Genomic DNA, 13,358 nt, shown 5'->3' on the forward strand with positions numbered 1-13,358 from the left:
ACGTAGGAGTTCAATAACTCACTCCTGGCATTTCTGCACATGCTCTAACCCATTTACCTGCATCTCTTTTGCTTGTCAGTCTTCTTTATTTCACTTCCTTTCATGCAGCCAGCATCTCTTCCTGAATTTGCACACGCCACATCTGGTCTCTCTTTCGGTCTCCTTCTTACTCACACACACATTTTCTCTTGCTCTCTTTCTTTCTGGTTTTAGTCATGGCCATCTGGTCTTTTCCTGCAGCCATGATGAACCATTTAGAATTTAGATTAAGCAGAAGGCAGCTCCAGTGGCAGAGGATGGAGTAACACACTCTCTCTCTGTCTCTGTCTGTCTGTCTCTGTCTCTCTCTCGCTCTCTCAAGCATTCATCCTTATGCGTGTGAAACATGCAGCTGTTCATATTCATGCATACAGTAGAGATGTGCAGACTGAGGTATTAACAGTATAAGTCACAGTATAAAATGTTATTGAAGCTACAAAACACAGATTTTTTTCATGTACTTTAAATACAAGGATGCATTGTATAGAAGTTATTCTACCCTGATGCTAACTAGCAGCCTACATATGTGTCTGTTTGAAACGAGAAGTCCTCGAACTTTAAAACTAACAGTTTGCTGTTACTGTACCAGACATGACCTACACAGTATGAGCCTATTTCTATTCCTGTAACCTTTTATTATCATGACTTATGTCTCATATTTCCTTTGCAGCTGAGACATTGCAGTTAGGGTTGGGGAATGATCGTTGTCATTGCTAAAAAGAACCAGTGTTGACTGGATTGAGTAAACATGAGTTGACTATCAGCAGTGGAGTAATGGGTTAGTCAAAGTTGTCTACAAAGCTGCTTGTGCAGCCTAAACAGGTTCCTGTGAACATGTTTGAAAAAGTGTTTGTCGAATTTTTGAGCACATGAATTGAAAAATTAGAGCTGCTCCATGCAGAATGTCTCCACATAAAGCCAGTCCCTGAGGGGGGAGTCAGAGAGGAAAGAGGAAGACTGTAGAGTTGAACAAAGCAGAAGGGATTAGCTCCACTTTTAATTCCAATGCTGAGTCCAGCTGCCACTTTTTCTCCCCTCTTTCCCTCCCAATATCAGCCCTCTTAGTCTACTCTCTGTTTCTCTCCTTCTTGTTTTCTGTCTGCCTCTCTCCCTTGGCGGCCACTGTTTTTTCCGCTGCCCTATACCCAGGGCCAGGAAGTGTGTCCATGGTGACAGCAGGAAGTAAAGCAGCTGGTGAGACACAGCCAGGTTTCCACGGCACACAAACCAGGTCAACACTAGCTCCTTGAAATGTCTTCTTGAATTCTTCTTTGAATTCTTTCATATCGAATATGTTTTCATGTTAGTTTTGATTCAAAAGTAGAACTATATATCAAATTTTATCCGTTATTTGTATTTTTGTTCAAACTTTCTTGCCTCACTCTCAATTTACTGTGTCCATCTGGTTTCCTTAATAAATCAGTGCTCATCTGTACAGAACAGTGTGATTGATCAACAAATCCAGGACTCACACAAACCTTCACCATGTATTATATGTCACTCCCTCCAGGAAAGACACAACACCGAAGCTCTTTGCAACTGATGGATTTATTCCCTCTTAATTAGCGCTTGTTGCTCTTGCTTTAGGTTTATCCACCGTCGAACTATTAAACATATAAAACATCACATAGACAAATCACGTTGTACACGTAGTGGATAACATAAACATTAAATGCGTAAATAAAATGTAAAACGGGATGCAAACTTATTACACATACCTCGCTGGCTGCACATCCAGGAGAGAATGAATTAAAATAAATATAACAAAACAAAAACAACTTATGAAACTCAACACATCACGTAAGACACCATAACTTCAGCTCTTTAAATTACCGCTCCACATGTTCTTCTTTTACCGAGCACTTGTCTTAAAAAAGTGTCCGTGTGCAACAAGGAGAAAACCTATAGTTCCTACCTAAACAATCAAATAAATCACACAAACATCGAAACAATATGCAAACGACACAGAAAATTACATAAATAATATTTATGGCATTTAAACTCCCACCAAATCACATTATTGTGATTTCACTTAACAATTGAACTTTATCACTCTTACCTAAGCTAAGACACTGAGTGAATACTATATACTTGAAAGCAAACATAACATCTACTCTGCTTCAAGCAGTAGAATAGTCTTGTGCACAAGTCTATCTAGATACACTGGCTTAGAAGTACACTTTCCTTCACTATTCAAGCTGGAGTCACTGATCAATAGTTTTACTTTCCTAACTTTTCCATCACTACTAGGATACACCTCTGTCACCCTTGCCAGCTTCCACTGAGTTCGTGGAGAACTATCTTCCTTAAGGATGAGAATGTCATTAACCTTTGTGTTTCTTCTGTCCTTTTGCCATCTTTGTCTTTGCTGAAGATTAAGGAGATATTCCTTCTTCCACCTGCTCCAAAATTCATTTGCCAAGAACTGCACCCGGCGCCACCTCTTACGTAGGTAAAGATCCTGACTTACAAACTGACCAGGAGGGGGCAATATTACTCCAGACTTCATCAAAAGAATATGATTTGGCGTGAGAGGTTCGAGACTTGTGGGGTCATTCAAATGCTCTGTTGTTAGAGGTCTGCTATTTATAATAGCCATTACTTCATACAGAAAGGTTCTGAGTGAGGCACTGTCAAGTCTTTTAGCAGACTGATCCAGAATCGCTGTGAGAACACTTCTAATTGTCCTTATCTGTCTCTCCCATACACCTCCCATATGACTGGATGATGGGATGTTTGTGATAAACTCACATCCATATGTTTTAAGTTGTTCTTGATTCAGGTCCTTCATTGCATTCATGAACTCTCTCTTTGCGCCTACAAAGTTAGTGCCTTGATCACTTCTTAGCTGTCTTACATTTCCACGTATTGCAATAAATGCACGCAATGCGTTGATAAAGGCATCTGTTGTAAGATCGTCCAACATTTCAATATGTATGGCTCTAGAGCACATGCACGTAAAAAGAAGACCATATCTTTTCAGTTCTTTCCTCCCTTCCTTCACATAGAATGGTCCGAAGCAATCTATGCCACGGTACGTGAATGGAGGTGTCATTTCCACTCTTTCTTCAGGTAAGTCTGCCATCTTTGGCGCCTGTGCAGTCCTTCTGTACTTTCTGCACCTTGTGCATTTATAAATGTGTGAAGCAACTGCACTGCTACATCCTATGATCCATATCCCATTGGATCGCAGTTCATTTACAGTCATGCCTCTTCCCTGATGATGTACTTTCTCATGGTAATGCTTAATAAGTAAAGAAGACACATGACTTGCCTTTGGCAAAATGACAGGATGTTTGACATATGGATGAAGGCTAGCTCTTGTCAAACGTCCACCTACTCGAAGCACACCATGCTCGTCCACAAAAGGATTTAATTTGTGAAGCTTATTGACTTTGTCCTTTGATCTTATTTCCTTGCTTTTTTCTAAACCTTTGATTTCACTGTTGAATGTTTCTCTTTGGACTAGTTTTATGATGTAAAGTTCTGCTTCTTGCCTTTCCTCAACACCTGTGGTTTCTTTTGGTTTTGGTCTAAGTCCTTTAATTTGTTGAGCAAAGCACTTAAGACGAGCAATAGCCTTGACGGCTCTATTCCAGTCAGAAAACTTTGTCATGCGGTCTAACAGTGTCCTATCTACCTTTACACTGGTGTTGAGCACCTGCACCTTCCGAAGTTCTGGATCATCTTTACTGACCTCTTCCACCACTGTACCTATGGGTAGCTCCTTTTCCCATAGAAAGTCTGGGCCAGTGAACCAGTTTGAAGCAACTAGTTGTTCTGCAGTTAGACCTCTGGAAGCATGGTCTGCAGGATTATCTTCAGACTGCACAAAATGCCATTGCTTAGGGTCTGTACTGGACTTGATTCTTTGGACTCTGTTTGCCACAAACACATGAAAGCGTCTTGCATCATTATTTATATATCCAAGAACTACTCTTGAATCAGTCCAAAAATGTTCTTGAAGACCATTTATTTCAAGCTCATCTCTAAGAACAACACTTGTCCCTGCTGCTACCACTGCCGCAGAAAGCTCAAGCTGTGGCATTGTGGTTATCTTAGTAGGAGCAACACGTGCCTTCCCCATAACAAGTGAGCAATGGACATCTCCGTTAGCATTAATTGCTCTAAGATATGTACACTCCCCATAACCTGTGGCACTCGCGTCTGAGAAATGGTGAAGCTCATATTGCCTGACATCAGTGAAGTTTACTGGTAAATAGCATCTTCTGATCCTTACTTTAGACAAATTTTGAAGGTCTTGTAGCCATGACATCCATTGTGTTCTGAGTTCTTCTGGAAGAGACTCATCCCAACCAACTTTATCTTGACACAGTTGCTGCAAGATTTGCTTTCCCCGTAGGACAAAGGGTGCTAGGAATCCCAAAGGGTCATAGATGGAAGCTACTGTCGACAACACACCTCTTCTAGTTAGTGGCTGTTCTTTGACAGTAATTCTAAATTGGAAGTCATCAGAGAATACGCACCACTGAATACCAAGGGCTCTCTCAAAGAGTGGTTCTCCCAAAGCCATATCCAGGGTTTTGATACTATCAGCACACTCTTCCTTTGGTAATGCTTGTATTACATCCTTGCTGTTAGAAACAAACTTATGTAGTCTCAGCTTGCCTGTACTGCAAAGTTCTCTAGCTTCCTTAATGAGTTGGATTGCCTCAGCATCAGAAGTAACATTCACCAGTCCATCGTCAACATAAAAACTCCTCTGAATGAATTTAACAGTACTTTGACTGAATTGATCTTGACACTGAGCGGCTAAATGTTTCAGACCAAAATTGGCACACCCAGGTGAGGACGCTGCCCCAAACAGATGAACCTTCATCCGAAATACTGATGGTGTTGATTCTAGATCATTGCTCTCCCACCATAAGAACCTTAAATAGTCTTGGTCTTCACGTTTAACATGGAACTGATGGAACATGAGTTCCACATCGCACATGACGGCAATTGGGCCTTTACGAAACCTACAAAGAACTCCTAGCAAGGTGTTTGAGAGTTCTGGGCCTGTAAGAAGATGATCATTCAGTGATGTGTCTTGAAATCTTGCTGAACAATCAAAGACTACACGTATCTTCCCAGGCTTTTGAGGGTGGTATACACCATGATGAGGAATATACCAGACTGGTTTGTTGTTCAGTTCTTCTTCTGGGACCTTTTCTGCCTCACCACGAACTATGAGGTCTTTCATGAAGTTCTTGTAGTCAGTGTAGTATTTCTGGTCTCTCTTGAATCTGCATTTCAAACTTGACAAACGCTGTACAGCACATGCTTTATTGTTGGGAAGGTTTGGCCTATCTTGTTTGAAAGGTAAGGGCATCTCGTAATGACCATCGTGTTTATGCTTTATTCCATTCTTCATCTTTGTGAGGAAGTTAAAATCTTCCTGAGAGAGAGTTGCTTCTCCAACATCTCTTTCACTGAAATCAGATTCTAGCATCTTGATTACATTATCTGGAATGGTCATTTCTTTGATTTGAGTCTTACACACATAGTGAACCTCACTTCTGAGTTTAACTATTGTTGTAGGTTCTGGTATCACCTGCTTTACAATGATACGATGACTTACTCCGATAGCATCACCATAGTTCTCACATGGGACACCATAGCTCACTATGCTCCAACCTAAATCTGTTTTTTGTGCAAAGGGTTGGTTTTCTTCTCCACTTACAACTTCTCTAGGTAATAAGGCTTGTGGGCAATTATAACCAATCAAAAGACCAATCTCACACTCCTTCTGTGGAGCTATGTGTTTTGCAAGATGTTCTAAATGACTCCATGCCTTAGCAGTCTCTGGAGTTGGAATATGTGTCCGATTGGCAGGAATGAACTCACGAGTATAAGCTGTTGGTACTGTGATCTTCTTAGATGAATGTAGTCCTCTTATCTGTAGACCATTAAGTCTTTTACAGGCAACAATTGTCCCTTTAGATGACATTGTCGATAGTTTTAGCCTTACTTGTTCTGTGTCCATGTTTAAAGCATCAGCTACTTCTTCAAGAATGAATGAAGAGTCACTCTGTGAATCTAACAGAGCGTAAACAAGTACTTCATTGTTTGGATCTCTTGGTGATGACACATACACAGGAACTATAGCTGAAGTCTGTACACTGTTACCTTCTTGTACAACTCTGTTGGATGTGATTTCTTTGGTGAGACTTTGTTGTACTGATTCTGTCATTCTTTCCTTACTGCAATCTCTCCATTTAGATTGTTCTCTTTTAGCTCCTTGTTCTTGGTTTGAGCGATCTTCATGTAAACATGTGGGATGACGTTTTGAGCAGACTTCACAAACCATCCTCTTGTTACATTTCTTAGACTGATGGCCTGTGCTCAAACAGCCGAAGCATAGTTCTTCGTCCTTAATAAACTTAATTCTGTCTGCAACTGTCCTTTCCAATAATTTATGACACTTATGCAAACCATGTCCCCTTTTCTTACAAAACAGACATGTAACTACGTTTCTTTCACTGATATTTGTTGTGAATATCTTGGTACCAATGGGTTGGTTCTTAAAAGGTACGGTGTTCTTGTTCTTTGTCTTCACCCTTTCTGATTCCAATGCTTGATAAGATGTAATAGGATTGCAAGCAATACTAGCTTCCAATGAAAGGAATGTTACAAAATAACTGAACCTTGGGAATCTCCCATGTTCCAGTTGATACTCTGTGGCCTTTCTGTTCCATCTGGTGCTTAACCAGTCAGGTAGCTTGGCTGCCAGTTTCTGATTCTCATTTCCATCATCAAGGATTTGTAGACTCTCATTCTGATTCATAGCGCATTCACAACTGCACAAGAAGTCCACAAATTTCCTTAACTCAGAACTTTCCTTTGAGGCTATTTTTGGCCAGAAATATAGCTTGTCTCTGAAAGCCTTTGCAATGACAAATGGATGTCCATATCGTTCACTGAGCATTTTCCAAGCTGCATCATATGACTCTTCTGAACCAATTAGAAAATAACCTTCTAAGGCCTCTCGAGCTGGTCCTCCAATATACCTCTGAAGGAAGAAGATTTTCTCTGAGGTTGGAATGTTTTTCTGCTCAATCAGAGTCTGAAAGGATGCCTTCCAATGAGCAAACTTAAGTGGATCTCCATAAAAGACTGCAGGTTCTGGAATGGGAAGCCTATTTGCTGATATGGCCTCAGCCAAAACCTTTACAAGCTCTCCTGTTTCAATTTTGCTTGCACTGGTAGGAGCCTTTGGTGGTTTTGGTTGCTGATTTACATTGTTCACTTGCATGTCTTTCTGCGTAACTGTAAGATGTTCAGAGCTGTGTGCTACAAAACCCTTAATCTGATTGATTTCACCTTCATCGTAAACTTGAAGTTTTGCCTTGGCTGCATTTAGCCTTTTCAACTCTTCTAAGCGCTCAAGCTCCCTCTTTAAGGTTTCTACAGACCTTCTTCTTGCAGCATTCTCTTCTTGTTGTTTCTTTAAGAGAGAGGCCCTTTCTTTCTCTCTTTCTATTCTGCATTCCGTTTCTTCCTTTTCTTCTTGCAGGCGATGAGTTAATGCAGCAGCTTCTTGTTCTGCAATTATCCTTTTTTCTTCAGCCTCAAGGTTGTATAGTCTCTGTTGATAAGACTCTTGTTCAGTCATAATCTTTAAAACGGCTTGTGTGGCAGCATATTCAGCAGCAGCTTCTTGTCTTTTAATTGAGGAAGTATTAGAGTACATAGAATTAACCTTAGAACAGCTGGAAGCAGAAGGTGAAACACTGGATACAGAGGATGCAAATACTGATTTTGCGTCAGGCCAAATGATCTGTTCCTCTGCTCCTTGAATTTGAGACTGAGCGTTTTGCACTACAATCTCAGTAATTGATGTACAGTTGTCCATCTTGCGACGCATGTCATGAGCTGGGCGATCAATTTTTCTGTATTCATCATAAATACTGTTCAGCTCAGATAACTCTCTTTGAATGCTGACAATGTGCTCCTGTAGAATATCTCTGGGATCTTGTTTTAATACAGATTTTTAGCAACCTTGGTTAAAGCTTTCCATCGTTCATAAATGCTGTCAAAGTGTAGCAGGAGAACCTTAAGCTTTTCTTTCTGAAATTCCTTTCCCTTTTCTGTTAATGTTCGGGCTCTTTCACTTCTACGAGGCTCTTCAGACGGTGATGTTGGTTGTGGAAAGCTTGACACATCCACCTCTTGTTCTATGCCAGCTAACACACTCTGAGCTTCTTTACTTGTATGAGACATTTTGTTACAAAACTATTTCAGAGTGATAAAGGCCCTTAACTACATTGGTTTGCAACTTCTTAAGCATATATGTTAATTAAACACATTACTGTTTCCAAATCGTTCTACTATAGTAGGTAAACATCAAATTTGAATAACAAAGTAACAATAATATAAACAAGATGCTTATAGGAACACTAGAGTGAACATTAGAAACATTGAACCGTAAATAACCCTTAAAATTCAATTCAATATACTTAATGTGGCAAGGAATACTTCTTTCAAATAATCAATCACTTTCTTCGCATTCAATACCTTCACAATATTTCAATTATTATTAATCCTCTAATATCAGTTATCAGTCCTTGTCACGTTCAAGACACACCTTTGGTGTCTATCTTATGAACATCTTCAGAAAACTGATGAACTTGGGTGTCTTTAACGTTTTTCTAATGTCTTATCTGAGTTCCGTGTCGGCGAGCAGTCGGGACTCTTGCAAGATCGAGAAGATTCGGCAGGTACGAGTTCGACTGTCACTCCCTCCAGGAAAGACACAACACCGAAGCTCTTTGCAACTGATGGATTTATTCCCTCTTAATTAGCGCTTGTTGCTCTTGCTTTAGGTTTATCCACCGTCGAACTATTAAACATATAAAACATCACATAGACAAATCACGTTGTACACGTAGTGGATAACATAAACATTAAATGCGTAAATAAAATGTAAAACGGGATGCAAACTTATTACACATACCTCGCTGGCTGCACATCCAGGAGAGAATGAATTAAAATAAATATAACAAAACAAAAACAACTTATGAAACTCAACACATCACGTAAGACACCATAACTTCAGCTCTTTAAATTACCGCTCCACATGTTCTTCTTTTACCGAGCACTTGTCTTAAAAAAGTGTCCGTGTGCAACAAGGAGAAAACCTATAGTTCCTACCTAAACAATCAAATAAATCACACAAACATCGAAACAATATGCAAACGACACAGAAAATTACATAAATAATATTTATGGCATTTAAATTATATTTATCCCCATGTTCACTCTGTGCAACCTTCAGTTTACTTGCTGAAAGTCTCCTGTAGTGTCTGGTGCGGTTGCTCTCTTGATGACCTTTACCCCCTGGCTTTACAAAAGAATGTGCCAAGAAACAAGAGGTATCTGTATGCAGGACACATCCTCAAGTTGCTCACTTTTGGATCTACCATCCCAAACTCTTGCCTGAAGCTATTCGTCTATAGAAAAATGAGAGGGCGGGAGAAGCAAACATACATATAAAAACATAAGTGCACTTGTTTTACATGTAGATATAGATGCATGTATAGATAGAGTTTTTTTTTTTCTTTTGTAATTTGATTGCGCTAACACTTAAGTCTCCATTTCCACCTCCCCGTTCTTGCTTTTGTGTGAAAGAGCAGTATTGGGTTTTTAAACATAAACAAAAAAAAAAGCTGACATGTAAATATTGAAAGATTTTTACAGATGAGTATAAGAAGACAGACAGTTTCATAAGAATACAAAAAAACAAGACAAATCAAAAAAGAGGGAAAGAAATGAAAAATTAAAGACAACCCATTGTTTAAATAGAAGCTATTTGAATCAACTACACTATTTTAACACACAGTAAATCTTCTTTTCTCTTCAATGAAAAATGGGCCAGTGGCCTATATTCTCCGGCGCTTCACTGCTTCTTCTCAGATTAACGTTTTCTCCTTTGCTCGCTTCCCATCCTCTCTCCCCCGCCTCTCTGTTGCTCTGGGTTTTTGGACGGATGAGTGCCGGCAGTACTCGCTGCCTCATTAGACATGAGTCCATCTTTAAGGAAAATGACCAAGCCCACCTATTTCTCTTTGTGCCTCTCCTCCTTGCAATCTACCCCACTCTCATCTCTTTTTCCTCTTCATCGAATAGTCCTCTGCCCAGTATCACTGTGTCCACTCTTTCTCTTCATTCCAACATCCGTCTTTTCGCTGCCTAGGCCCGTGGTTTGAATGGAAAGGGAATGGTTAGAGAAAATGACTGGCCAGACCAGGATTAATCATGTGGTACAGGGTAGGAAATCTCTTTTAAGGCATGCAAACAGAACATCTGAGGAGAAAACAAGGGGGCTTGGAGAATGAAAGTGGGGAGGAGAATAAGCAATGCTGGTGAAGAAAGAGAGAGACAGGAGAGATGATGCTACACGATGTGTGTTTTATTTGGCGAATGCACAGAGGCAATGTTCTCAGTGAGAGAGAGACATCAAAGTAAGATTAATGGTCAGAAATCAATCCTAATGTTTCCCAGCAGCAAGATGCTCCTGTGATGATGACGACTTCAAAGCCGACCCCGTGTCTGTGCCATGAAGAGCGCCAGGAGGCTTAAAACAAGAGCAATGAAGAATCAAAGTGGGAAGTAATGACTGAGAGATGATTACGGAGGGAGTAACGAAGGCAAAGGGGAAGGACTGGGTAGTTGGTAAGGTGTGGATTCAGAGAGGGAGGAGATGGCAAAACCTGTGAACACTGTTTGACCTTTCGATGGCACAATTGCGTTAATTTGAGTTGTGTGCGTGCGTGCATGTGTGTACCACATGGTAGCACTACACTTTGCTGTGAAAAAAATGGCACACTGTACAAGCTGCTTAAATGTCATCTTTGTGTAAAATCTGCCTTGCTCAAACTTGTATTTTTCATAGTGGACCATCTGCTGTTAGTGCTTCACCATTAGCAGACTGTTATGTTATGACTTAGTATGAATAAATCATATTATGTGCATTAACTAATCTATTTCATGCTTTGAGATGTGATAATTATTGATCATGTCAGCAAAATCTTTGTTGGCCAGTGCATTCCCAGAGCCATCGTCTTGACAAGTGGTGGAATGTAGATGTAGTTAATCAATAACTGTATTTAAACAATACTTAAAATATGAAAGTTGAAACTACAGCTATACCTCTTTGTATTGTTTGTTAGTAAGAACTTACTGATTTTTATAGCTACACTGGCTTAATTCACAACCTGCCAACTTGCTTAAGTTTTGGTCTGATATAATACCATCTTGGAACAATTAAGAAATAAACAGGACATTGATAGGGAGGCATTGAGTGGCCATGCACCTTAAATGCTGTAATTAGTTACAGTTGCTTTAATTACTGCTTTGAAAAAATATGATCAACATGCTTTAAATTGATTTATTTTTCCATACTGAGCATATAGAGACCTGAGTTAAAATTGCTAAAAACAAATGCATCAAAGACTTGAGACATTCTTTAACAAACTACAGACTTTTTTTAAAACAACTCTGCTACAAGACTTGATGATTTCAATATATTCTGTATTATATCTGTATTTGCTGCCTGCAAATCCAGTTCTCTTTGCAAAGTGTCATACAAACAGGTCTCTACATAATGTTAGAACGAAATTCTGTTTGCTTTAAATATGACTGTGGAGTTGGAATGATGCCTACTGCCATGTTCACTTGGACCCAGATCATTAGCTAAAATGAATGGATGGACTCATTTGCTCATAAGCCATGTGATCACTTGAGTTTTGGGTGCACTCCAAGAGCCGACAGTATTTGATTGAGCTAGTTGGCTGGGCTTTCTGGCCCATTTCCATCCAAATCTAATTTAAAAGTTTGGTGTCTGTAACAAAGAAGTTTATCAAAGCATCTCGGCTACTGCAACTTGTTTATAAGCTTAGTGATTCTGCATTATACTGTACCTGCAACCTCATGAGTCGACATTTAATCTGAACTCTCTGTACATAAATATAACAAGCAGCACAACACAGAGCCAGATGAAACGTAGCCACGAAGACCTCAGTAAGTTTGCTCTAAAAAAAGCAGGAAAACTTGAAATACACCAATATAAGTAAGCAGGTTGTGGGCTGGAAGCCGATGAACCCTACACTTGCACTAGAACCTCATAAGTACATTTCTGCGCCTTGCAAAAGCAGAATTTCTGACAGATTGTGCAGCGCCCAATTAATCCTAAAGCTGAGATACTTTCATCCTCATGTTCATGTAGTCAACCAGTGTGCTTTCTATTGCAATGTGTTTGGTTGAGCTACTTCAAAATTGGTAGTTTAATGTAGAGACTGAAGATTTGCAACAATTACAAAAATACTAAAAAACAAAAAGGAAGCAAAATAAGCACAGGCAGAGATTTAAAACTCTATAACTAACCCCAAACACACTCTGTGTAAATGAAAAAGGAGGCACAGCTGCATGGTAACAGCAGGGCGTCTCTCTGTAGCCCAGCAGGATGCCAGAATGTAGCAGCATCGCATAAAGCTTTTTACATGGAGATATGCAGCAAGGGCTAGTTGATCCCTGTACTGACTGGAAAGTGTTTCCTCCTCCTAATTTGCGTCTGCAGAGAGAATCTGTTGCTTGCTATTGGCAAGACAACTGCAGGGAGGCAGGTTGGCCGGCTATAGTGCCTGCGGTATTGAGCACTGATCAATGTCGGACTGTTGTTTAGGAGCCTCAGAGTCAGATTCTGTAGTGGTTAAGGCATGGCTAAAAAAAAAAGTGTGTGCAGCATGTGATTTGTGGTGTTCTGCGTATTTACAGCCTTAATCCAATGGTTGTGTTAGCAGGGTGTCGGTGTCTTTCAAAAAAAACAAGGCTGTTTTAGAAAACCTTCCTTGACTTATAGATGAGAGATTCTGCAAAGGAAAGGTCATTAAGTTTCAGATTTGAAAGTATTCATAAAGGCCGACATATATAAAATTCAGCATTTGTAACAAAAGACTATATGATCATCTTATATCTGTTTCTAATGAGAAGCATGTCCTAAATTGTAACAATAGTTGAGAAAAGAGAAATATTTAGCCAGTTTCTTTAATTATTTCATAGACAGCATTTGCATCTATTACAACACTGCTGTTAAAACAGAAGAGCTTCTGTATTTATACAAGCAAAGGCTTTTATTACCTCATTGAGAATTACTCACTTCAACCAACCCTGGTATTCCAACCCAAACCTCATACATTGGCTCGTTTGCTTGCTGCTGAGCAAAGATGCCCATGGAGGCCCCTTTGTTGACAAGGGAAATGGTAATGGCACATTTTAGTTGACTTACAATAACAGGTAGCTAGCTTACTGTCCTTATG

At 39.8% G+C, this 13,358-nt stretch overlaps 2 protein-coding genes across 3 annotated transcripts in view; one reads left to right on the forward strand and one right to left on the reverse strand.

The window, feature by feature from the left end:
* The window catches only part of LOC137138361 (astrocytic phosphoprotein PEA-15), a 54,754-nt gene that overhangs the window by 21,430 nt on the left and 19,966 nt on the right, over positions 1 to 13,358 (forward strand). The window lies entirely within an intron of this gene.
* On the reverse strand, positions 1,570 to 9,293 carry LOC137137800 (uncharacterized). Of its 2 annotated transcripts, none has more exons than XR_010915777.1 (2): positions 1,758 to 9,293; positions 1,570 to 1,643 (listed from the first exon to the last, which is right to left on the reverse strand). XR_010915777.1 is itself a non-coding variant. In XM_067524461.1 (2 exons), the coding sequence occupies exon 2, from the start codon at positions 7,907 to 7,909 to the stop codon at positions 2,150 to 2,152; it is 5,760 nt and encodes a 1,919-aa protein (XP_067380562.1). In that variant the 5' UTR covers positions 7,910 to 8,884; positions 8,999 to 9,293; the 3' UTR covers positions 1,570 to 2,149. The 2 variants fall into 2 exon arrangements, 1 of the variants encoding a protein (XP_067380562.1); XM_067524461.1 differs by having other exon boundaries at positions 1,570 to 8,884; positions 8,999 to 9,293.

The sequence above is a fragment of the Channa argus genome, chromosome 12 (genome assembly GCF_033026475.1).
Source record: "Channa argus isolate prfri chromosome 12, Channa argus male v1.0, whole genome shotgun sequence".
NCBI lineage: Eukaryota > Metazoa > Chordata > Actinopteri > Anabantiformes > Channidae > Channa > Channa argus.

What these genes read in the sequence shown, in the direction of transcription:
- LOC137137800 (XM_067524461.1), bottom strand. Translation starts at nt 7,909, where the DNA reads ATGCGTCGCAAGATGGACAACTGTACATCAATTACTGAGATTGTAGTG.